The sequence below is a fragment of the Malaclemys terrapin genome, chromosome 1 (assembly GCF_027887155.1).
Source record: "Malaclemys terrapin pileata isolate rMalTer1 chromosome 1, rMalTer1.hap1, whole genome shotgun sequence".
Lineage (NCBI taxonomy): Eukaryota > Metazoa > Chordata > Testudines > Emydidae > Malaclemys > Malaclemys terrapin.
In genome coordinates this window covers 103,751,875-103,778,501 of record NC_071505.1, presented here as the reverse complement: position 1 = coordinate 103,778,501, position 26,627 = coordinate 103,751,875, and the positions used below count along the sequence as shown (strand labels likewise).

At 43.0% G+C, this 26,627-nt stretch overlaps 1 protein-coding gene and 1 long non-coding RNA gene across 4 annotated transcripts; one reads left to right on the top strand and one right to left on the bottom strand.

Moving 5' to 3' along the window:
* Positions 1-2,265: 2,265 nt before the first annotated feature.
* LOC128840244 (uncharacterized) lies at positions 2,266-14,064 on the bottom strand. The gene is made up of 3 exons (XR_008445614.1): positions 13,577-14,064; positions 11,289-11,488; positions 2,266-8,779 (listed from the first exon to the last, which is right to left on the bottom strand). It is a non-coding gene; the product is annotated as an uncharacterized LOC128840244 (long non-coding RNA).
* A 127-nt stretch (positions 14,065-14,191) lies between these two features.
* On the top strand, positions 14,192-21,548 carry MRPS33 (mitochondrial ribosomal protein S33). 3 transcript variants are annotated; one of them, XM_054034012.1, is made up of 4 exons: positions 14,192-14,300; positions 15,971-16,018; positions 18,304-18,559; positions 21,121-21,548. In XM_054034012.1, exons 3-4 carry the CDS (start codon positions 18,345-18,347, stop codon positions 21,224-21,226), a joined length of 321 nt encoding a protein of 106 aa, XP_053889987.1. In that variant the 5' UTR covers positions 14,192-14,300; positions 15,971-16,018; positions 18,304-18,344; the 3' UTR covers positions 21,227-21,548. The 3 variants fall into 3 exon arrangements, with proteins under 3 accessions (XP_053889987.1, XP_053889978.1, XP_053889994.1); XM_054034019.1 differs by lacking the exon at positions 14,192-14,300 and adding an exon at positions 17,248-17,296 and having other exon boundaries at positions 16,000-16,018; XM_054034003.1 differs by lacking the exon at positions 15,971-16,018 and having other exon boundaries at positions 14,216-14,300.
* Positions 21,549-26,627: the final 5,079 nt, after the last annotated feature.

The following is a 26,627-nucleotide window of genomic DNA, read 5'->3' as shown; positions in this document are numbered from 1 at the left end:
GGGTGTCTCAGGGAAGGGGATTAATACAATGATTTGAAATCAGTTTGGATATAAAGATGTAATTTGAGGAAATTATTAAAATGAAAGTTGAGGGATTTATTTGTGTAGATTACAATATCTATGAAAGATAGACAAGATAAGGCACTGGTGCACTAAAAACCATGTCTGAAGGAACAGCCCAAAGATTCCATTCAGAACAAATTCGTTGTGACAAGCTGCCTGTATTACTGGTTAGACCTCACCACAGATGTTATCTTACAGATAATGACAGTCCATTCTCCCTCTCTTTGCAGGACTGTTTCAGTTCTCCTTAGCATCCTTTAGACACAGCAGCCTAATGTCTTTCAAGAAAACGTCAGTTACGGAGAGAGGCCCTACTAAGGTGCATTCGGGCATTTGGGGGTCAGGGTGGGGGAAGGGCAGGGTTGCTTGGAGAATCAATTGCAATTTGCTTTTCTTCATATTTTAAAATCAAAATGACCTCCACCATATTTTTCCTCATTGTCCTTCTCTCTTTTTTAAGAAAGAGAGTTCAGTGCCATCTAGTGGGGGAGGGGATCAAACAGCTCAATACATGGTCCTGTTCACAGGAATCTGTGCTGCTAACTCAATTTATTCAATGGAGAGAGCTGAGCCTTAGTATTTCCCTTCTCTCTTTGGCAATTCTTTGCGCTACTAGCCTGGGCAGAGTGTATAATAGGCTGGGGAAAGCAGTGCCTCCCCAAACAGTCCTGTGTGGCCCCACCCACGCTCCACCCCGAGGCCCCTCCTGCTGCCAGTTGGCCCCAGCCCAGGCAGGCTGCTCCTCTTTCCAGAAGGGAAGCCTGCTGGGGCTGGGGCTAAGGCGGTTGGCACTTGGGTGGCTGGGGCTGCGCTGCCCACCTGGTGCTCCGGAGCGGGGGGGGGCGCGCACCGCCCACCCAGTGCTTTGGGGCATGGTGGGGGGGGCTGCATGCCACGCACCCGGCACCCTGTGGCTGGGGGGGACTGGCAGCTGGGGGGAGGTCTGGGTTGGTGGAAGGAGCGGGGCCTCAGGCAGAAGGGGTGGGTCGGGCTGGGGGCTAGCTTCCCCAAGCCCATGGTTCACCCACTGCCCATGAGTTTTTGGGTGCACAAGCAATACAAGATCTATCACAGATTCTATAAGAGGGAATCTAAAATAGAGAGGGAAAGGATGGTTTTGGGGTCAAGCCATTGGACAGAGACTCAAGAGATGTGGATTCAATTCTTAACTCTGTCACAGACTTGCTGTGCATCAGAGGGCAAATCACTTAGTCCTTCAGTTCCCTGCCCTTTCTCTGTCTTGTCTATTTACATTGTAAATTCTTTGAGGCAGGGACTATCTCTTACTTTAAGTTTGTACAGTGCCTAACACAGGAGTTCACTGTGGGGATTGTGGCCTGTAGGATGGACACAAACAAGAGTCGGAGGTTGTTGCCACTCTGCTCCTCCCATGTTAATAAGATTGGAAAATGGGCTAGATCCCAGCTAGTTGGAAGTCAGTCATCATAGTGAAAAGGGCACTACTGTATACAAAAAGTTGAGAACTACTGGCCTGCCACAATGGGATTCCAGTCTTGGTTGGAGCCTCTCTAGACACTGCGGTAATATAAATAATTAGTTCTTGATCTTTTTCATTCAACCCCAAATTTTATCCATTCTTTTTCTATATGATCACCCATCCTGTAATCGTTTACAGCCCTGTCTCACATTCTTTTACTATATTTCAGTCAAAACCCCCGAATGCTGTTACAAATTACATCCTAGTTTCAATTTAGTGAATTGGCTCCTATGTGTCATAAATAAACATAGATCATTTTTTAAAAATATATTCATATATAATTTGTGCTTTTTATGGAAAAGCTCATGAATTCTACGTTCCCTAATGTAGTTCAAATTATTACTATTGCACATTGTCCTATATTAATTCTTTTCAGTGCGACATATGCAATAATGAATCCAGGGGCAAAGTCTCCTCTTGGGAGACCAAAAGCTCCCATTCTACAAATTATATAGTAAGACAGCACACATATACATACTTGACACAATATAGTGATAATTTTACACAATGTAATAGAGTAAAAGCTGTGCTATCTGGCATTTTATCAACCAGAAAGCTCTATTAATCAGCATTTCTGATATCTCCTAATACAAATCTTCAGTCTAGTATCCGGGACTAGTATACTGCCCAGGAGGTTATGCAATTGCACATTCTGCAATCGACTTTTATGCGAAAGAGGCAGAAGACAAATAAGCAAGCTGATATCAGGGATTTATTCAAAAAAGCAGCTTCCAAGGTGTGTCATAGGGTCATTACAGATTCAGCCCAATCTCCTACACCTTCAACATCTACAATGATAATTGATGTTGATAATGATGACCCTGAGGCACTGCAAGATCCTGAAGTGCCTTCTGAATCATCAAAGATTAAATTATGTTCGGTATAGTTTTAGTGTTAAGTGTATTTTTAGTGATCTGTGTGTATGCCATGCGCTGCCCATAGCGATATGTAGTGTTTTAAGATAACCTACTGTATAGAAAACTACTGGATTGCTGAGTACTTGTATACTATTTTATACTTTATTCATTTTATTGTATTCTTATTCTTTGAAAATTGGTATTTCGTTGGTAAGTATAACTCTTAATTAACCGAAATTTTTGACTAACCCGCACCCCACCTCCCCCATTCCCCCAACATGTTGGATTACAAAGCTTTTACTGTAGATCAAATTTTGCTCTAGTAAACTCACCTAATCCAGATAAATTCTACTAATGGCAAAGAAATTACTCCAGATTTTCACCAATGTAGAAGAGTAAAATTTGACTGATGTTCCCAGGTGATAGATATATCATATTATTGCACAAATTAGAAACCTATCAATACATACACACACTGTTTCTCTACATCGGTAGATATATTACATAAAAAAAAATCTATGTTAAGGGTTGCAAAATTAAACATCCAATTAGGAAATGCCAGAATTAAGGCTACCTGTGCTATAGTAATTTACCCCTCATATGTATGTCTGCACATTATGATAGCTTTTAACTATATGATCACATACAATTTTTTTCTACAGGACTCTTGCCTTTTTCAATGAACAGGATAGATGGCACTCACTTAATGAACAGCTATTCACCACTTCTTTTTATCTTCATCATTCGCTGTGTGGTCCTATGCACTGTTTAATGCACTGGCAAAACCCAGCACTGAATACAGAATTATTAATTTCCTCATGGGCTTTTTTATGGTCCTGTCAGCGTAGTGTCTTAAATTCATTAATGTTTGTAAAGAACTAACTTCAACACCCATGTGTTACATCTGAGGTGGTACCATCCCCATTTTACACAGTCGGAACTGAGGCACAGAGATTAAAGCCAAAATTCTCAAGTGCCAACATATTCTGAGCATTAAGTTTGAGAAGTATAGGGCCACATTTTTCAGAGTACTGTACTAGCATTTTATATTTTCAGAGCACGGCTTTCATTGACCTCAGTTGCAGTTGTGAGTGCTCAGCACTTCTGCAAATCAGACCCCATGTGTTCTCAAGCGGGGTGCCTAGAAAATGAGGAACACACAGAGGTCACCTATGAAAATGTTGGTTCACGTGACTTGCCTAGCCTCTCACAGGAACTCTGTGGCTGAGGCAGGGATAGAATCCAGTTCTCCAGGGCAGCATTTGGTTGTTTTAACCATGCAACATCTTTTCTCTTCCTGCAGTTCTCTGCCACATTCCCTACACACCTTCCAACTTCAGCAACCAATGAATCAGGGTCCTACAGACAACAGCACGTATGGTGAGAAGGGATTCCTACTCATAAAGTATCTGGGGGTAGCCGTGTTAGTCTGTATCCACAAAAACAACGAGGAGTCCAGTGGCACCTCTTAAAGCTGGGCCTAATACACTGCTATTAAAGCCTGTTAGTAACTCCCACTGAATAATTCATACCTTGCTGTAGCACATCAATATTTGGTTCATATATGTGGTCTTATACTTAAGGCGCATCTCTACTGCTGTTAAGTCTGCATCTGGTGAAAGGTCATTCTGTACCTCCCCATAGTGGTTGTTACTGATGGCTACCGTGACACTATTTTTTTTTTCCAAAGGGACTCTTGGCCACAGATCATATCAATGATATTTCATGCATTAGTCCACTGAGAAATGGAGCCATAGCCTAAGCTTAACATTTTCTCCTAGGGATGAGTGTATCACATCTGCATCATGCCTATGCCAACTCCAAGCTGCCAATTCAATTTGCTGCTTCTGTTGGCAACAAAAGAAAGACAAGGTTTAATTGTTTGTTTTTAAATGTAATTCACAGAAGATCATGAAAAAATCACAGGAGGGACTGGAAGAAAAGCCAGTTAACAAAACCAAAAACTAGCACCTGGCCAGAAAAGCATGTTCTCTAAAAAGTTCCTTAATTCTGAAGCATGACTTAGAAGAGAAGCCTTGATACTATAGCCTGATCAATTATTATAATTATAAAATTTATAGAGGTGCAACAGGTACTTGTCTTGAATAACCGGTTCTTTTTCAGGTGGCTACCTAGTTAATTCTGAAGATGAAATTGGTGAAGCATACACAGATGTTATGAGCTTTACTTAATACAAATAATTGAAATCCTGGGAAAAATCAATATACGTAAGTATAAGAATAAGATGTTCATATTTAGTTTTTCACTGTACATACTTATTTTCCTTTCATCTTTGTTTCTAAGGCTCTCCATAAAGTTGTAAGTGGAGATCACAGGAGAGCACTGGGCCAGGCTTCCCCTGGTGCCCCAACAATAGGTTGCGTAACTAAATCTTTTATGACAGGTTTCAGAGTAGCAGCCATGTTAGTCTGTATCCGCAAAAAGAACAGGAGTACTTGTGGCACCTTAGAGACTAACAAATTTATTTGAGCATAAGCTTTCGTGGGCTACAGCCCACTTTATCAGATGCCTAGAATAGAACATATAGTAAGAAGATATATATACATACAGAGAACATGAAAAAGTGGAAGTAGCCATACCAACTGTAAGAGGCTAATTAATTAAGATGAGCTATTAGCAGCAGCAGAAAAAAAACTTTTGTAGTGATAATCAAAATGGCCCATTTTAGACAGCTGACAAGAAGGTGTAAGGATACTTAACATGGGGAAATAGATTCAATATGTGTAATGACCCAGCCACTCCCAGTCTCTATTTAAATCTTTTATACACCTCTTATTTCATCCATGCATGTCCGGGACCATATATGATAAGGTTTTGGCCCCTGCCCATGTGTGCTCTTCCAGCTAAGCCTAGTTAAACTTCTGACCACTGGTGCAACCCATTTGTGTTAATGTACCAATAGTTTTGATATGTGAATGCAGTTAGCTGCATGGCTACCTTATTGCAAAGGTACCCTAAGGTACAACCGTATGTTCGTTTGTAGTTTACCTATTTATCACATAGTGCATTTCTAAACTATCACAAGATACATTTTGCTAACACAGAATACTCATGTTAGTTTATTCAACTGCCAACTACTTTTGGACCTCACTAAGCCCTTAATACTAAAAACCTATAGCCAAGCCTATTTTTAAAACATATATTTGGATTTTTCTAGTTCCTGTTACAGCTTCAATAATGTATATTATTTCTCTAAGGATGTTAGCAAATAGATTATATTTTACCCAAAACCATATGCCCTCCAAGGTCAGTTTGGGGCCACCAGTCAACAATCCTCATGTATCTTTGTTGGCAGTGGAGTCCCAGCTGAGCAGGTTCTTTCAATAGTGAAAACAATTTCTATAAGAGCAGGTGACATCTACGATGAAAAACAGTCTGTTTAGAAACAAGTCTGCTGCTATCTCTTATACTTCTGAATTTTGCTCCTTTTTCTTTATTAATAAAGGTATTTGCATAAAAATGCATGCTTTGGCTCTTCAGAGTTCATCTATTCCTGCAGCTTTTTTCCCCCCACATGAAGTGTTTGTGATATCACAATTGGTTGCTGTGGAAATGATTAGATCACAAAGAGAGGATTATAATTTTAGGTAGGGAATATGCAGCAGGAAGAGATGAACTCTCACGCAAGGAGACCTAGTTTCTATGCAGTTGTCATTGGTTCCTTCTCTTTCTCTCATTCTGTATTATTACTAAGGAAAGAAGATATGCATTTCTACAGAATTGCTACGTAGGATGGCTTTCCAAGTGGTGTCAGCAGCTCTACTTCCGAAACCAACAATGAACTGAGATCACAGTTTCTTAGACACCATAGTTATTTCCCATTGAAAATTGCAATCTGATACATTATAATTCTAAAGCTGACATGGAAAATGAGGCATTATTATAAACCTATAGCAAGACATCTCTCTCTTAGATTAGCATTTTCCTATGGTACCTTTCAGACTTTTGAAAGGATGGATCACTGGCCACTGGCAGAAGAGAGAATACTGGACTACTGACTCAGTATGGCCATTCTTTTGAGATACCCAAGTGTTTTACAACAATACGTTAGATATTCATAGCGCAGTGACTGTGAAAGCAAAATCAGCAGTCACCAGGCACTGTGGGGAAATATCTGTTCTCAGTGCCCAGCCTGGATAACTAGGCTAGCTACTGGTGTTTTCCGAGGGAGCTGAGGGAGGAGATCTTCCCGCACTCCCCACATCTATCTTGGTGCTACTACAGTAGCCTCTGTACCCCTGCACATGTTGGGTCAATGTTGGAGATTCTGTGCAACAACAGATCAATTGTTACTGTGTTACATCCAAACAGCCACTGCATATGGTTGTGTGGGAACCCTTACGGAGCTGAGTTCTGTAGGGATGCTGGGTGTGTGCATAACCCCTGGCTGCAGTCTCTAAAAAAATCTGTTTCCTCCCCCCTCAATGGCGCTGAACCTCTACTGCTTCAGGCAGGGCCCTCTACGCGCATGGAGGAAGGAGCAGGATTTGGAGCTCCACAACAGTTGACACAGATCTTGGTACTGGGAATCTGTTTTACTGAGAAAACCCCATGTCCTAGTCAAATGCCCTATCCCTAGTTCTCTTTGAAATATGCCACAGCAGCTCGAGACAAAGGGAGTTCAGTTTAATATCTGCTCAGCAGCAGCAACCCTCACCCCACTCCAAATACCACACTGCAGTGTCAGCATTAAAAATAATGAAGCCAAGCCTAGTGTGGGATTGAGCCCAATGACTTCTGAGTAAGAGGCAAGATGCTGCCAACAGAGCTATACAGACAGCTTTTATAAGTGTCTAAAGGTTCCAGGAGGGATATTAACTTCTCAGGGGAGTAAATTCTCAGGTAGCCTGTGCTATAAAAAGAAGAGAAAATTATGTAATACAGAATGGAGAGTTTAATATGCATTTGCAGGTCACCCCTGAGATTGTGAGGGCACACTTCTGTTTATTACTCAAACGGGCTGATGAACCCTCTCGGACTTTTTGTTTGAGAAATGGTTATCTTCCTAAGGGTTTTATCACTGGAACACTTTTTTTTTAAACAGTTGGTCAAACATAGTTAGACTTGGACAGATGTTTTTCTTCATTTTGGAAACCCTTGAAAGATACGCTTTCAGATGAGCTCTGCAAGGGATGATGGGATAGGAGCTGTGAGAGCTTTTATCAGCACAGAGCCAGATGTCTCCATTATGTCTTTTTCCTTTCAGTGGATTCTGTCATTTTAATTTTTCCTTTCTTTTCCAATGCAATATTTCGTTCTTGTCAAAATGACAGGCTTTTGTTGCTGCTACTTTTAAAAAGTTTTGTTGAATATAATATAAAATGCTGGTAAAGTAACAAGAACACTCTACATAGGTAAAAGCCCCTTTCATCTGCATACGTCAAAGCATTTTACAAACCTCAATTATGCCTCACCATTTGTAGCCGACAAGGCTGTGCACAGGTGGAAGCAAGAGTTCAGGCTACCAGTTAGAGCTGGTCCATGATGGGCAGAGTCAGGAAATGAGCCAAGGGTCAGTATCAGAGGGACAGAAGCCAAATGCCAGAGGCAGGGGGTAAATCAGAAATGTAAGCCAGAGACAGAGCCAGGGATCAATTCCTGAGAGACAGACGTTGTATGCCAGAACTAGATGATCAACCAGAGCCATAAGCCAGAGGCAAAGCTGGAGATCTAAGCCAGAAGTCTGAAGCCGGTGGGGAGCAGGGACTGGAATAAAGGCTGGAACAATGCAGGAGCAGGGACTGCAACAAAGGCTGGAACAATGCAGGAGCAGGGACTGGAACAAGGGCAAGCACAGCTGAAGACATGGTACACATTGAGCAGCTGCTGATCTGCTGTGGGGGGCCAGGCTTATCAGTAGGGCTGCTAAACCAGCAGCCAATCAGGGGCTGTGGCCACTCTGTCAGTTCCAAAGCAGTGCAGCTGGTCTCATGGGTTACCTAGAAGCAAAGTTAATCAGGAAGCAGACCAGAAACTCCTGACACCACTCCGTCTGTGAAGTATATTATTATCCCTAGTTTACAGAAGCGTAAGTTGTCAAACAGGTTAATTCACTTGCCAAAGATCACACAGGGAGTCAGCAGCAGAGCTAGGAATAGAATTCAACAATCCCAATTCTTCTTCAAGTTCTGGTCCCTATGTGAATTCCACACGTGGATACACATACATGCCATGTGTCCGAGTCCAGAAGTTTTTCCAAGCTGTCTGTTGACCCATACATGCGCAGTATCTTCCCTCGTGCTCCCGACTGAGGAGGTGGTGCGGGTCTATGCCTCTCCAGTTCCTTATTACTTACGCATGGCCTGAGTTGCAATCCTGTCCTCCTTCGCTTTTGCAATCACTAAAAAAAATATTGTAAATATTTGATGTAAATAGTTGTCTTGTAGTTTAGAAATCTTTGAGACTCTTTGTCGCTATAGCAGAAAGACCAAGGGGCCCAGCCATAACCTCATAGAGAATTTCTAAGTGCGTCTTGGAATGCATATTAGAATAGTATCAAATAGCAAAGCTTCCCCTTCCCGGGGGTGTTACAGCTCACTCCACGTGAGCACAAGCAGTCTCCACAGCATCCTTATCAGACATCCCATTGCAGAACATTTGCAAAGCTGCAACGTGGCGATCTGTCCACACATTTATGGCAGACTACACCCTGACTCAAGCAGCAGCTGCTGATGCAGCAATAAGAATGGCTATATTACAGGCAGCTCTGCTACCAGCTTCCTCGCACCCACCTCCACACTGATCACTTCTTGCAAATCACCCACCTGTGGAATATATATAGGGACCAGCACTCCAAGAGGACAAGGTTACTTACTGTAACTGGAAATTCTTCGAGATGTGTGGTCCCAATCTGTATTCCACTACCCACCCTCCTTCCCCTCTGGTTCGGAATCCTACTGCACGGCGATAAGAGGAGGAACTGGAGAGGCATCGACCCACACCATCCCTTATACCGTCGGTCAGGAGCATGAGGGAAGATACTGTATATCTGTGGGTCAACGGACACTGCTTGGAAAAACTTCCAGACTCAGGCACCCGGTGTGCATGCATATCCACGTGTGGAATACAGACAGTAACCACACATCTCAAAGAATGTCCAGTAACAATAAGCAACCTCCTCTTTCCAGGCCCTTGATCTAACCACAAGGAACCATTCCCTCTCTTAAATTTTAAATATTCCATCTAATGTTAGCCATGTATTAGGACATACATTTGAACTATGAATCATTCAGTCTAGATGACATGCATTTGAGGGACTGGGAATTTTCTGTATCCCCCTTTATTTGTCCCCATTCATCCTTGTGTACCCCATACTGTGCTGATCAACTAATCCATTCAAAAAGGACTTGATGCACTTCCCTCACATACGGTCAATACCATTTCAAGCATCAGTCAGAGGGTAGCACTAGAGACATAAAGTGTGCTTGCTCTCTTTCCCCAGGAGGTGAGACTGCTGCCTCCACAGCCCCACTGGCCTGGAAAGCAATGAGCTCGAGACTCAAACATGCTTTGAAAAAATAATTTAGATTTTTCCTTTAAATTGATGCCAGTCTTGAAATCTCCTACACCACAGTGTTTCTAACGGGGCCAAAGTGGCAGCATTTAATAGCGGCTTCCTTGCAGATTTCCTTCTGAAGCACTGACTTCAGTGAGTTATCTTAAAGCCACAATATGTTGCAAACACCCACCCAAAGACTATTGGTCTAATAAAAGATATTACCTCACCCAAAGACTGTCATCCACCTAGTACAACACATTCTCCATAGTGGGATTTGCATTACTAGTTATTCTCAGGGCTTAGTGTGAATCACTGGAAAAGACAGCCCAGTTCAAGTTCACAAATTAATCACGTTAATCATTAACCACAAAAAAAAAAAAGGAAAGAAAGAAAGAAAACAATATCAGAAATAATGTATTTTTTTAAAAAAGACAGCACTTGATACTCAATGCAAATTAACACAGTGCCCTAAGGAACTCTCTACTTGAGTCAAAATACATCTTCTAACTTCAATATTTAAAATAGAAGTCTAAAAGGTATTCCTTCTACAGTATGAACTACCTGCTATGAGCAAATTGATAGGCTTATGGATATTTATCCCATCCACAGTGGACTAGCATTTATTACCACGTATTACACATTTCCAAACATAAATAAAAATTAATACATTGAGACTATCTGTGAGTCACAAACTAACTGGTGCACAGATCTATTGTACTTACTGGTGGATGTACTACTGCCCTCTAATGGATAGACTAAGACAGGCTCCAGCATGCATAGTGTGTCCAGAGTCCTACTGTCCAGGCCTCTTTATGTTCAATTTTAAACTAAAATGTACAAAAAATATGAATCAACCAAATAGGTGACTTCATATCATTAATGTTATTGCCCTGTAATCTGCACACAGGGTTTGCCCTGCACTTTTACCATGATGTCTGATTAACCACTCCTTTCTATGCTCTACTCTGCCAATGCCCTGTGTCTTGATACTTCCTTCATCTCAAGTTCCCATGCCTAGAATTCCACCCTGGTTTTATGCCCCATGTAACTCTCCTTCAAAACCGTCTTCAAGACTCACCTCTTTTGGTCACCTTTGTACTACCAACCCTCATCCTAGACATTGTCCAAGTCAAAAATATTACTTTATTAAGAACCAAAAGCCAAGAAAGCTCTAAAAAGACATGTTCATAACACTCAGCTTATCTTTCAATCTTTCTTTGTTGTCACCCTCCAATACCTCCCATTCCCCCTCCCTTTGCTCTTCTTCTCCCTCATTGTGTCAGTCTAATTTAGATTATAAACTGCTCAGAACAAAACGTCACTTTATTTGTCAGTAAAGCACTATGCACACCTATAGTACTGCATCTTCTTCAAGTGAGGTCTCCAACGTAGAGGCTGTTGACCATCAACTTCCATCTTTTGCGGTCACAACAAAGTTGTAAAACTCCACTCTTCTTTGGATGCCAGTCCACCTGATGACATTTCCAGTGTAACTGACTCTCTTTCTTCCTCTTCCTGGTTTTCCTGTGATCTTGCCTGATAGTATGAGTGCTGAAATGTCCACAAAAAGATGTTAGTCTTTTACATAGGATCTCAAAGTAATTTAACTCTTTTTAAATTAATCCTTCCCATCATTTCTTCATTCATATGTCTACACGTACAGTGCTGCAGCGGCACAGCTATATTGATACAGCTATGCTGGTACAGCACATCTGGTGAAGACGCTCCATGCTGGCAGGAGAGAGCTCTCCTGTCAACATAAAAAAAACCACCTCAGCGAGTGGCAGAAGCTCTCCCACCAACATAGCACTGTGCACACAAGCACTTATGTTGGTATAACTTATTTCGCTCAGGAGGGTGGTTTATTCACACTAACATAAGTTATGCCGATATAGGCTGTCCATATGTAGTACTTCAGCAATCTAGTGCAGATGTGCAGTTTTAAATTTTGACAACATATAAATCTTTGGAAGTTGTTGAATATATCTTTTACAAGCTGTATCCCTCTCTTGATTTCTTCATCACATCTCCTGTCTGAAGTTATTAGATCCCTTAAGTAGGGAAACCTATTCACTTGTTCCACCACTCAACCACCAAAGTATAGATGTTGCCTACTTTGTGCATCACTGTTTACTTACTTAGTATTGCATAAATAATCAAAATAAAAGCCTAATTAAAAAGAAGTAGCTCTGCCCTGTGCTCTGAACTGCCCTGTGCTCTGAACACCATCAACTTCAGGAAACAGGGTGAAGTGTAAGCCTTGTGAACCCACTCTGTTTCTTCAACCCGTATCTTCCTGTGTTCATCATCCTGGGCTGGAATGGAGGTGGATAAGGAATGTAGGAAAGAATGCCATGGAAACAGGGCCACAGATATGCTTACTGTATTTACCACCACCACGCAAGTCTCCTTCCACCTTGGACAGCAAAGAGCCCCTCTCTGTGACTAGAGGCGCTCATAATAAAGTACCAGCCAAGTGATCACCCATGCACTATATCATTAGCAATGGTCCCAGATGGTGGGAGTCTTCCATTCCAACCCATTCACCTTAGCAAATGGTGAATGGTCTTGGAATCCAACTAGGACCATAGAAACAGGAGCATGATCACTTGTGGACCTTTGGGAACAATTCTGTATATAAATGAGTAGTGTGCTACAGACTTGCGAGGCTTTCACAACGGTGCTTAGCACTACCATAGACAATTAACATTACTGCACTTCTTATCTACTGTAAATACTACTGTACTTAATATAGGCAAGACCTCAGGAAGAACAAGTTCTGCAGTCAGGAGTACTCTACAGATGATTCCCTCCACTAGTCCCATAAAGTCTAGGAACTCGCAGATATTAAACTTCTTGATGGGCACTAGAGAGATAAAGGCAATCTCTCAGACCATTTACAGCTTCACAGATTGTAAAAAGTACCTTACTTTCCAGGTGCAATGTAACAGGCACTAAGTGGAAACTACATTTCTGCTTTGTTAACTATTGTGACTTTGTCTTCCTGTATGTTTGTACAGTTCCTAGCTGAATGGGGCCATAATCCTGGCAGCTCTTTGCATGCTACCATAATAACTAATAGAAATACATATAGTAGTAACAGATAAGGAACTGATGAGAAAACAATTTTTTACTTTACTACTGGTCTAAGACTAAATAACATTTGGTTGTTGTTTTGTTGATAGAAGGAACTATTGATTTGCAAACCGAAATATACGCCCTGATTCTGCACTTATGCACATGCTTAAATTTACTCCCACAATGGGAACACTCATGTTCACAAATTTTAAGCATGTCCATGCTTGCAGGGCACAGGCAACATTGAGACGAAGAGGAAGATCTTTCTAGCAGGACTGCTTCATGATGGAGCCAGTGGCACAATGAATAACAATAGATCAGAACCCAGTAGGCTTGAATCTTGCCTGAGTCATGAGTTACTGCAGCTTTTATAGTGTAGCAGTTCTAACGTTAGCCTAAGACATTAGATGTCCCTTAGGTTGAAACCAAGCAGGATTATTTTAAGCAATCAGACACCATGGTGATTATGCTGCATAAAAACTTAAATGGAAATAGAACCTTTACAATAGGCACATTTTTAGGCCAACCAACACTAAAAGGGAAATTAGAAAAGAAAAGCACCTGCTAGGTCATCTAGTCAGTGCCTTGCCAGCGTCGGATTGTTCTGTGCCATACATTGGCTCATTCATTATCCCTTTCAATAAGGTGGTTGTTCCAAGCAGGTAATTCACTTATTTAAAATAGTGGCAGAAGATCTGTGGCGTTTACTGACATTCAGGAATTAGCTTTTAGGGTAGCAGGCCGGCAGATGCCGTGGGGCAAAGCTCCCTGCGGGGGGAAGGGCTGCTGAGCATCGTGCAAAGAGCCCCCTTCTAAATGAATGCCTCGAGGGTGCTGCCTCCATCCCCTTAACTCCTGGGGGGCTACTGAACACCCTCTGCCTGCCCTGGGGAGTAGGCAGCGGCTGCCTAGCAGAGCTCTCGCCGGGCGCGCGCCCCTGCCCTCCGCCCCTCTCCCAGGAAACCCCGTGCCGGGATAAGCCCCTAGTCAGAGGGAAAGAACCAGCCGCCGCCCGCCCAAGAACGGGCGATGACCCAGCAGCGGGCGCGCGCCCCGCGCCCCCACCCTCGGCGCTGCAACAACCGTACCCTGACGTCACCCACCCGGGGAAGAAGGGACTCAAGCTGGCGGCGTCCATAGAGCGCATGCGCACGGCTAACAGTCTGCTTGGGTTGGGTGGTGACGGGGAAGCGTCGCTCTGTGGCTTCCCTGTTGCAGCCCGGAGAGATTAGCGGGAGGGACGCTTCCGGTGGAGTGGCAGCTGCATGACGGGCAGGGCAGAGAGGTGAGGTCGGATTGGTGAGGCCCGGTTAGGGGGAAAGCAGGGAGCCCGGGAGACTGTGCGCCAAGGGGAGGGGGCTCCTGCGTGTGTGTGTTGGGGGGGAGGGGTACCTGTGGTAGGGGGAAGGGCTCGTGCGTGTGTTTGGGGGGGAGGGGTACCTGTGGTAGGGGGAAGGGCTCGTGCGTGTGTTTGGGGGGGAGGGGTACCTGTGGTAGGGGGAAGGGCTCGTGCGTGTGTTGGGGAGGAGGGGTACCTGTGGTAGGGGGAAGGGCTCGTGTGTGTGTTGGGGGTTCCTGTGGGGAGGCTAGTAAGAGGGAGGGGCTCGTGCGTGTATATCTTGCGAAAGGGGTATCTGTGCGGGGAGGGGTGATAGTTGGGAGGGGCTTGTGTGTATATAGTGGGGGAGGGGTCTCCTGTGTGCTATGATGTGGGAAGGAGGCATGTTGCTATGTAGGGGGCTTCTAGGCAAGTTGGGTGGGATGGAGGAGAAGCTTGTCTGTGGGGTAGCAGCTGTACCTAACTATAACGAATAACTTAGTGTAGGGAGTGAATTTATTGGCCCTGAACTGTATCAGTGGTTCCCAGCCACAGAGACATGTTGCGATATCCCCGCCATGGGTACTGCAGGCTTTTGCAATTGGTGCTCGTCAGGGATTCCATCAGGGTCTTGTGAGTTCTGGATGCGGCAATGAGATTAAATGTTTCACTGTTTTTATAAAAAAAAAAAATTCCTTCACTTTTTAAAAATAAAACTAATGGGAACATTTTTGTTATACTTTGGTACTGTAACCCAACCCCTTTATTCTTGTTTGTCAAATCTAAACTGTGCTTCCTACTTAGAATGCTGGTGTCCTTCCTCTTCATGGAAAGCACTTGAAAATAATGTAGGGCCCTTAGAATGGATAGCAATGTAACATTAAGAATTAGTTCATATTTTATCAGAAGCTATTGGAAGGAGACAGGTGGCTGTTGATGGGGATCATTCTCTTCTGCTTCTGGCCCTCTCTTGCATTGTTGCCTATCTCTAAAGACACTGTCAGGTTACAAATTATATTAATAAGGGAGAACTAATCCTGTGGTCTGCAGGTCTTTTTAAAGACTGTACTGTGGGGGCCAGAGTGGAGGAAGGGAGAGGCAATATGCGGGAGGAGTTAGTAGGAGCAAAGGAGAGGGAAAGAGTGGCATTCAAGAGGAAAAGGGATGGGGAGGACAGTGAAGGAGTGAGATGAGGTCAGGGCAAACAACCTATCAGAAAACAGCGTTCAGTGTTAAACTGCTAACAGTCAGTCTGATAACATCGCTGTCATCCAGAAGTGTGGGCCAGCCCCTAGTGTGGCTAGCTCAGGGGTGGGCAAACTACAGCCCGCGGACTGGCCCACCAGCCAATTTAATCCAGCCCTCGAGCTCCCACTGGGGAGTGGGGCCAGGGGCTGCTCTGCGCAGCTCCCGGAAGCAGCGGCATGTCCCCCTTTTGGCTCCTATGCCTAGGGGCAGCCAGGGGGCTCTGCCTGCTGCCCCCGCAGCTCCCATTGGTCGGGAACTGTGGCCAATGGGAGTTGCAGGGGCAGCACCTGTGGACGGGGCAGGGCACAGAACCACTTGGGGCAGGGGCAGCGTGCAGTATCAGTAGTCTTTCACGTACTATGCTCAGACTTTCTATCTGCTTCTCACAGAAACTCAGGTCACCAAGGAGACCAACTTGGATAGCTCCCCAGACACTGGTGAGAGTTTTCAACTTTTACCCGTTTAATCTCTCAGCTAATCCTATTTAATCTAAGAATACCAAAGGACTCCAACCTTGGATTAGGCTATTTAGAAGATCCCTGCAGGGACTATTAAATTAAAAGCCCATCACCATTCTGCTGTCTTGCATCATCTAGGAGCTAAGAGTGGTTTCAGCTCTCCTGGCACAGTGGAAAAGGGAGACTGGAGAGGGTTGGTTGTGGCACAGTAGAGTGCATTGGTATCTGTGAAGGTGGTGGCCAATGCAAAATAATAATCAATCCCATTTATGCAAATACAGGACTTTAGGATATCTATTTAGAAAGGGCCAGTGCTGTGATTCAGCATGGCTGTGTGATGTTCTCTAGCTGCTGAAGAAAGAGAGCCACTGTAGCACAGGAGAGGCTTATGTTAACTCTACCATATGTAGCCCATGGTTGTGATAAACTGAGATACTGGACTGCAGCTGTTCCAGAACTTCTCTCTTCTCACATTAAGACATTTCTTTGCCTTAAAGCCTCTGACACTTTGCTTGCCCTCCCATTGTAGTTCTTCTCATATTCTCTTTTGACCGAGAACACTTCATTATTATTTGGGTGCTGAATTCACTTCCTCCCCCTGTTTCGTCGCACTATTGAACACCAGTGGGAGCAAATCTAAGGAGGCGATTGTGCACCAGCTCCTCCACTATGTAGAAGCCCATGTGGGGTAATATTTACTTCAAGATAATGTTATTAAACAAAATATTCCCAATTGATTTAGTTAAATCTACTTGGCTCTGTCCTACAGATGGTCTTCACTGTTGCTTTTATACATCTCCAATATTTTATGCTCATCTTGATTCTGTTGTTGGTTTCTGGATGCAGTTGTGAAATGCTTTTTAAAAGAAAACACAGACTTTAAACTTTAAAGACGATCTAGCGCTCATGAAAGAAGGCTGACAGCTCTAGCGATTTAAACCATCACCTATTCACCAGACAGGCATGGTATGGGCAGCACAGGGGGTTTGAAGTCATTACAGGGTCATGGGAATCCCGTATGATCTTGTTCACTAACCCTATATGACATATAACATAAATTGCTTGAAACTCCACTGCCAGGAATATCCCAAACAGAGGATTGTACCTCTGTGCCTCATATACAATGCTTCCCCAGTGGAGCCGACTACAATAATAGAGAAAAGCAGATCTAATCCTCTTCTGTGTATGTGCTATTCCTCTTTCCGTAGGTTTGACAGCTATAAACAGGAATATCAGAGGGGCGCTCTGCTGCTGAAGGCAAGACAAATAAAAGGGTTCATCTTTTCCTTCTCTCCCTCTCTCATTTGTCTCATCTTGTGTAGCTGCTTCCCCATTGATCCCAGCAAGTAGAGTGAAACTAACAAGGATTGTCAGGTTTCATTAAGTGGACAGTAGGAGCTTGAGAGCTATTCTGTAGGGAAGAACAAATTTAAATAGAGAGGAAGATGAGGAAAGAAATGGGGAAGGAGAAATGTGAAGAGAGCTGAAGAAAAACATCAAAGGGATCATTAGGGTTGGGAGAGAAAGAATTGCTCTTGTGGTCTAGCAGTAATGGCTAAAAGTTTGGAGTATCACTCTGAGAGTATCTTATATTCTAGAGATTCCATTTGGCTGTCTGAAGGAGCAGAAGTGAGGGACTCTGGAGGGAGTCTCCTTGGTTGGAGGGAAGTTTGTTGTCATGTTGGTTTTCTTGGAAAAGAGAAGGCAAAAGTGGAAAAATAGTTGGAAGAGGGAGGCGGGGACATGCTTCAAACAAAAGGACAGATATGAGAGAAAACTGACAGAAAACGATGACGTGGTGGAGCACGTGCATGAAATCCAAAGAGATGAGGAATGGAAGAAAGAAATGGAGATATGAATCTCCTAACTATATTGACATCAATGAGAGCTAGGTGCTTAAAAACCTTTTGAGGATCTTGGCCCGAGTCTTCATACCATTTAATCCCTGGCTTCTCGGCAGAGACTACCAAATTAAGTGATGTCTCTACATGGAGAACTGTATATTAGGAATTAGACTAATTTTACATAGAGCTGGGATGACAAACCTCAGACATGCTAAAAGTGATACTTAATGTGTTTTACGGTTATGCAAATGACATTGGCATCAACTGTGTTGCAGTGAGAAATGCAGCCTCAAGCATGATGCCCCTCATCTCGTGTGAATTGCAAGTGTGATTTGAGGGTGGAAGACAGGATCATACTGGCAAATGCTTGGGATCCTGGAACATCTCAAATAGTTGCAGTTTTTCCTCTTCCTTCTGTAGGGAAGTGTGTATATGCGTGCGTGTCCATTCTTTGCCTGGAGATGTCTGCTCTTTCCAATTATGCCTTGCGGATGGCCCGCCTGAGTGCCCGGATATTTGGAGAAGTTGTCAGGCCAACAGACAATAAGTCTATGAAAGTAGTGAAGCTGTTCAGCGAGCAGCCCCTTGCCAAACAGAAGGAAGTCTACGATTGGTATCCCCCTCACAACACCTACGTTGCCCTCATGAAGAACCTCCGCTTCCTTGGCCTCTACAGGTGATCCATGTGTGTAATTTGGGGGGTGAGGGGGATGGACTGGGCAACAAGGAGCTATAGCTTCTATTAGGGTTGTGTTAAAGCAGCAGCAGAACTATTAAAGTGGTGCAGTTCAGAAGACAAACAGGCCGTATAGAAGAAGCACTTTTTTTGGTGTGCTTGGTGTGGGAAGAATAGAGTAAAATGTGGACGGGTTGTTTATGTAGTTTTTCCTATTTGGATGCACCGAACCTTTTGTGGGCAAGAGTTCGTAGACCAATGGGTGTAGTTAAGCAATCGCATGTCAATATGGGGCATGTTTCTTCTAGCTCAGCGGTTCTCAAACTGTGGGTCAGGACCCCAAAGTGGATCGCGGCCCTGTTTTAATGAGGTCGCCAGGGTTGACGTTGGACTTGCTGCGGCCCGGGCCCAAAGCTGAGACCCGAGCACAGGTTTGACCCGGACTGGGGCTGAAGCCTGAGCCCCACCACCTGGGGCGGTGGGGCTCGGGCTTTGGCTTTGCCCCCCTCTACTGGAGGCAGCAGGGCTTGGGTGGGCTCAGGCTTTGTCGTCCCCCCCTCCCCTCCCACCGTGGTCTTGTAATCATTTTTGTTGTCAGAAGGGAGTTGTGGTGCAATAAAGTTTGAGAACCCCTGTTCTAGCTGTTTGGGACAGGGGCCTTATCCATTAAGAAAGCATTGCTTTGCAAAGCTGATGAATGATAGGTGTGATGTCTGTCTGCAGAACAGAAGCTAAGGCAACAATTATGGGGTGTCCGGATCTTTCAAGGAGCTGCAAAAGATGTATAGCATGTTAATACACCAACTGCTAAAATACTCTTACCCTGTGTTTATGGCTACGTCAGTACCCACCCTTGAAATTTGGTGGTGGTTGATTTTTCTTTAAGTTTTAAAAAACTAGGTCACCTTCAAACCATCCAAAATGAAGGGAAATTGTTTTCCAAATATAGGAGGACAAAATTGACTAGAAACACTTATATTCAAGCTTCTAAATGAGTATTACAATTTTGAGTAAGGAAACACTGAACTAATTACTTGTAGATGTTCTTTGAGGCAGTTAAATGCAGCCCTTACTCTGGCCAACTGGCATGGAATTTATAGGAATTTCTTTAATAGGTAGGATTTCTATTTCTAGTATGGTATAGTGACCATCCAGGTGTTGCCTGCACTATTGTAAGAACAAAACTTCCTAGAATAACTTCCTCTTGGCACAAAACGCCAAACTATAAACTGTACTCGCTCAAGTGTCTTGTTTCTTGTGTATGCTCAGAGAGGCCTGCAGTGGCTCAGGTGTGCTATTCAGAAATAAATGTTGTGATAGGCAGTAGACGTTAGACACAGATCTAAAGACCAAGGGGGCCTGGGAATAATTCTTATACTTTTCTGGAAGTATTAAAAATAGCAGGGCAGCAGCCTTAGACAAGCTTGAGGTGCTACTACCCATTTTCCCCACGCTTTCCACTGCTAAGTTGCATTTGGATGGGAGATGGAGTGGAATTTATTTAAAGGGTTCTCCAGGATTTCCTATCCTGTCCTTCCCCACCCCTGTTCACTTTTTTACTGCTTTTTTACAGCACCTAGCGCAGGAGGGTCCTGCTTCATGACTAGGGCTCCTAGGCACTATGATAATACAAATAAATAATAAAGATCCCACTGATCCCATAGGTTCCTCCAGAACCCTTCAGTTAAATCAATTGAGAGCAATGCCAGGTGTAACTGCAGCCCGCCTTGCCTCTCTCCTCAGGAGCTAATGACCCAAACTTGAGTCTTTGCATGGTGTTACAACACAAGATGAGACTTCTGAGCTAGCTTGGAGGGGGAAAATTTTGATTTTTTTTTTCTCTTGTTGATTTTATATTTTACTTCCCATTTGAGCACAATGGATCAAGAAATATACTGTAAGAAATATATATCATTTGTTGCTGATAAAGGCAATCTTGTTAATTCCATCAGTACCAAAGGAAATCTTTCAAATCATTCTGTGAGTGTTTGCAATATTATTGCTAACACTAAACGTAATGAGATTCAATATAGGCTTCATTCTCTAACACATCTGGACAACCATCAGACTTGCCTGGGAATAGGTATGGGTGTGGGAGTTGGAGAGCATTGGATAAACAACAAGACTGCAAGCCAGGAGATTTCAATCCTTTTTTTCATTCTGCCACAGACTTGGTGTGACTCTGAGCAATTCCCTTCACTTTTAAGTCTTGGTTTTACCCCACCTTTTAAAATGGAATAACATTACCTCACATGTTGATGATAGGCTTCATTCCTTAATTTCTGTTAAGTACTTCGAGATTCTTGAATGGAAGGTGCTGCTGTAATGCAAAATATTATGTTGTTGGTTTGTTTTCCTCTTGATATAAAACACACTAGGATAATGTACATGTTGTATAATGTTTACTTTAGTTCTCATCTTGTTTTGTGTACAGCTCTCCATTCTTCAAGGTGGGAATCTACCATTCTGAGTGGGAAGTATTGGCCGCCAGAATCCACTGCACTCTTGTTCTTTTGGAAGAAGTTAAATTTAACCCTCTTCCCTCTCTTTCTTCCATCCAGAGATGAACATCAAGATTTTAAGGAAGAGATGAGACGGCTAAAGAAGCTCCGTGGTAAAGGAAAACCCAAGAAAGGAGAAGGAAAGAGAGCTACCAAGAAGAAATAGTGCTACTTTGGAACTGCAACAGACTACTTTGGAAATGTCAGAGCAAAAGTAACCCTATCCCTTTCTTCCCAGCCAGAGATGGATTTGCATGCAGCTGAGTTCATGGCTGCAGTGGGGATTGGGTGTAAGCAGTCTGCCAGATATTAAACTCTGAATTGAACTCTCTTTTTACTAGGCCTCTTTGAGCACTCAGGTTTTTCACCAGTGACTGTATATATGGGAATAATTCAGTATGTTTCAGCACCCATGATGATGCTGATTTGGGTTTCAAGTGCTATGGGAGCCCTTTTCTACCTGAGTCAGCAATAAAAATAAGTCTACATTTTTGGTGTTCACCTCTGCTGCTTTCTGTCCTTGTTTCTTTGACTTTTCACTTTCACCAAAATACATGTTCTACCTTCTTTCATTCATTATATTGATCCCAGTGCTGTTTGGTTCAGACTCAGTAAGAATGATGCCTTCTGCTACTGTGTAGCCTGCAACATCAATTTATAATGCATGCAGCTTTACCCGCCCTACCCTTTACCTTGGTGGTTGCTTTTACTTAATACTAGAAACAATTCATTTGCATTCTGCACTGGAGGGCACTTCCTGGTCCCCTCCCTGGCCACAGTACTCTCATTGTACTGTGTGTAATTAGATCTACAGATGATAGAAGTTGTGGTGTGAGGATTCTAAATTGCTTCCAAGTTCTGGTCCCTACCAAATGAATTGTTAAATATGTATTACTCCAAAAGGAGATCAGACAAGGATGTTTGTTCCTCTGTAAGGACATGTATGTAGTATTCCACAAGGAAATTAACTCTAGTTCATTGACATTAGGGGCACCTTTATAGCTAGGCTCCCTACAGCGTTATCCATATTAGCAACTATGTGTCTCCTTACCCTTCTTTTGTCTTTCTTCCTGTCTATTCTTTCCCATTATGTGGGTGCAGCAACAGAAGATATGTCCACCTCTGTTCCTGTGTTTTAGGTGTACCTTTCTGGCCCTCTTCCCACTTTACGTGCTGATGCCTTCTCTTCCAAGTGTATAGGCCCAGCACTTTCCCTTTCCCCACTTGCACAATGTACTGTTAACAGTACTCCCTTGGTTGCCTTCCTGGATATGGCAAGCGAATTAGCAGGAGAGGGCCAAGTTAAAAGGCTTGTGTGCATGACGGGGGAGATTGTAGTACATAGCAAGCTTTCAAACTCCAGAGGCACCTACTGAAATAAACACCTTCTGCATACCCTGGAACATACAGACACACACTGAAGGTAAAAATAATCAGGGAGGTGTACTCTTCCCTGTGTATCTATACTATATGCACTTGAGAATGGGGGTAACTTGATAGGTATACTCCAACTGGAGATACCCAGTAGAAATAGGTGTGTGGGTCTATGCATTTACAGTCATGTTAGGGTTAAGGTTTTATATAGACAATCCAAATTCAAAAATATGGCTTCTGGAGCATACCATCCACTCCTTGGGCAGCTCTAGTGTTTAGTATTACTGTACATGAGATTTTCTATGTATCTTATGTTAGTTAATCCTTATTTTATGGTGTCTTCCCTGGCAAACAGTAATCAACTAGGTTTTCTTTCTCACACACACACACTGTGTGTTTAGAGTGCTGAAACACAGTTTGAGAGGAGACTTTAACTTTGTTTCTAGGCTTTTGAGCATTTAAAATCTCAACTAATATTACATAATTTATTTTTTCCAATTCATACTACACTATACAAATGAGCACGCATCACAAATTCTGGCCACCTTTGGCAAATGTCTAAAACAGGTAGGCAATCTGTGGCACGCGAGCTGATTTTCTGTGGCTCTCACACTGGCCGGGTCCTGGCCACTGGTCAAGGGGGCTCTGCATTTTAATTTAATTTTAAATGAAGCTTCTTAAACTTTTTAAAAACCTTATTTACTTTACATACAACAATAGTTCAGTTATATATTATAGACTTATAGAAAGAGACCTTCTAAAAACGTTAATGTATTACTGGCATATGAAACCTTAAATTAGAGTGAATAAATGAAGACTTGGCACACCACTTCTGAAACGTTGCTGACCCCTGCTCTAAAAAATAATAAACTCCAGCACTTACACCCAAACAACCACTACCCTCCCCTCAATCACCCCCCCTCCCAACTCCTTGCGGGGCAGAGAGAAGAGATGGTTCTTACAGCATGCCCTGAATAATAAACTTCAGGCTATGAACTGAAGCTGCAGGGCAGTGAGTTTCAAGGCATAGGTTTCCACCAGAAATCACCTCCCAGCAGCCCCATCTCTCTTATCCTAAAGGGACTTTATCGATCTGAAGTACTTATATGATCCCCTTTACTGTGGTATCAGAGCACCTCATAATGTTTAATACATTTATCCTCACAATGCCCCCATTCGGTTGGGAAGTGTGACTATCCTCATTTTACAGATGGAGAGCTGAGAAAGAGATTCTCAGGGCACTCTCCACTGCAATATAAGATCTGTGGCTTGGCCACAGCTGGCCCTAATCAGCTGACTTGGGCTTGCAGGGCTAAAAATTGCAGTGGAGATGTTTGGACTCCGGTGCCTGGTCTCTCAAATCCTATGAGGGGGTGGGTCTCAAAAGCTGGGCTCCAGCCTGAGCCGGAATGTCTACTTTGCAGTTTTTAGGCCTGCAGCCACCCTGTGAGGCAGAGTCAGCTGAGCCAGGGTCTCAAACTGGATGCTGCAGGTTTTTTATTACAATGTGCTTTGCCCTGGTATAACCTTTCTTAGATTCAGAACCACTGTTGTTTTTATAGTGAAATTACCTTACTTTGATATTTAGATGACATGCAGGCTGAGAGCACCTGAAATAATGTTACACCTGTGCTCCAGCTCTTGATGATGACAAACTTGGTTCATTGACCTTTAAATAAGGAACTGAGAGCCAAATGTCTGCTTTTATCTGTATCCTGAACAGGTTTATCAAGGTATCTTGGGCAATTTGTATCCTAAAGGTAAGAGGGTCAGTGTCACAGTTTAATTCAAGTGAGGCATGATGTTCAAAGTGTGCTTTGAGATCTAGCAAAACATTACAAAGTATAAAGAAATATGTTTCTCTATATCTGAAAATCTAGCCTTGATCTTTAGAATACATTTATACTTGTATATTATGATAATAACAGCAACCTTGAATTCAGGCAGGGTATTTTTAAGGGTAACAATGTTCTAAAATAGGGTTCATGGGGCTCTTTAAAACTTACTCTCTCATTATGACACAAACAAGTACCAGGGTGACTGGCCCCTTTAAAAGGGAGCAGGATCCAGTGCACCTGGACTGATTACCTGCTGCTCAATAGGGTTTATGGGAAGGCAACTGGGCCTTGGGAGGGGATGATGGAGATAGCTACAGAAACTACAGCTAGTAAGAAGGCTCCTAAGTCAGCAGGGGGAAAGCACCAACTGGGAGGGCTTGTAGAGAAGACCAAACTGTAGGTAAGAGGTGCTGAGAGAGAGACCCTCATGGAGGAAGAGCAGTGTCTAGCTTCAGATGGGGGTGAATGAAATGAATTTAAGGGAAGGAAAGATCCTCAAGGAGGTGGGACAGAGCCCAGCTGAAACCAGGATGAAGATTTCATATGTTTGAGTTTTCTTTTGAGAGGGTTCATATCTAAGAAATCAGATGGGGGGGGGGATATTTTGAATATCTGGCCTATGTGGACTTTTTAAGGGGCCCTGAGTGAAGGAGAAATTGAGGCAGGGTGCTGCCAAACCATATTTGGCTAGAAGAAGGCACAACAGGGCAAGTATTTCCTTTGATAGAGACACGATGAGGACTTTTTTTGAGCAAAATAATTGACCTTGCACAGCCCTACCTTTATGGGATCCAGTATTGTCTGTCTTTTCAAATCATGTCTATCATGCAGCCTCCTATTATATTCTAGTCTAATAAATGCAAGTTTCTTTTGGAAACACAGTGAAGAAGTTAAAATAAATACTATTGTGAATGTAGCCATTACTAGCACCACTTATTGAAAATGTGGGGCAAATTGATTGATAACTTGTATATTACTATAACAGTAATAGTAGGGGGGGGGGAAAGAACAAGTAGAACTTTTTTCACACCCTAGGCATGTGTGCTTCATTCATGATGATAATTCACTGGGGGAGGGGGTATTTTATTCCACTAGTTTGAGTGCAGAATTGGGTAGCTGGAGATCTGGAATATGCCCCTAGTTCTGCCAATGAGTTCCTGTTTACTCTGTCTCACTATGCCTCAGTTTCCCCATCTATAAATTGGAATAATGTTTACCTACCTCTCAGAAGTGTTATGCGGTTAAGATGCTACCTGCACTGGTAGAGTATGTCCCATTCAAAGCAGAGGTAAGCTCCTACTTGTGCAAATAGCAGCTTTGCCTGTCTACACTAGGGCCTACACTTGTGTAACTATGCCAATGGCTGGCTATGGTGGCTGTAACTGGAGCAAATCTACAATGGAAAATATACTTCAAAACCTGATTTCAGAGGGATTCTTTTCATGAAAGAGTTGATGACACCAATAACACCTGAAACGAGCTGTATGGAGCTCTGCATTCACTGTTCTGCTTTAGATGTTGGCAATGTTCCCCTCCAGTAGCTGCTTGCTCTGGACTTAGTTGATAAGTGGGGGGGGGGGGGGGGCGGGGGAGAGAAAAAGCTGATTTTCAAACATTTTGTTTTAAATGGTAAATGTATCTGCAACTTTTAAGTGTAAACACACATTCCCTTAGAGATATGAGTTAAGACAGTTTTGAATACTTTTAAAAAAAAAAAAAAAAAAAAAGGGCCTCCAGGCAGCTAATACTTGTGAGCTATCCCAACATGAAAACCCCATGGAAACAAAGCACTTTTTTATCATGAGATAAATTAGGCAAGATCAAACCTAGGCAACTCACCTAGTTTACCTTGTGGTAAACTAAAGCCTTCTCTTCACTGTTTTTTTACCTCAGGCTAGCTTGTATGCACATTACCATGTGGTAAAATATACACTTTTTTTTTTTTTTTTTTTAGGCAGTAGAGAGAAGGCTTGGTCTGTGCCCTCTTGACTGAGAATCCCAAGTGTAAGGGCAGGCACTCTTCCTGTGCAACATCTTAGAGGTTGGAGGCTGTTTCATGTCTCCCAGACTACTTGTATGAAATTCCTATATAACAGTCTTAGACTCAAGCATCTAATTAAAAACAATACTTAGTAAGACTAGAGAGAGGAGCAAATTAAAACAAATGATTTACATAACCTATGTAGTTTTTATATTAGGCGAGAATTAGACTAGGTAGGTACATCTTGGGTCAGAGCCTTAAGACTGACCTTTCTGGGACAGATCAGCTTGGTGGAAGAGGAGGTGTAAAGGTTGCATGGCCTGATATCTTATTTCCTGCTCCCTGCACAATTTCCTGCCTCCTTCAAAACCAAT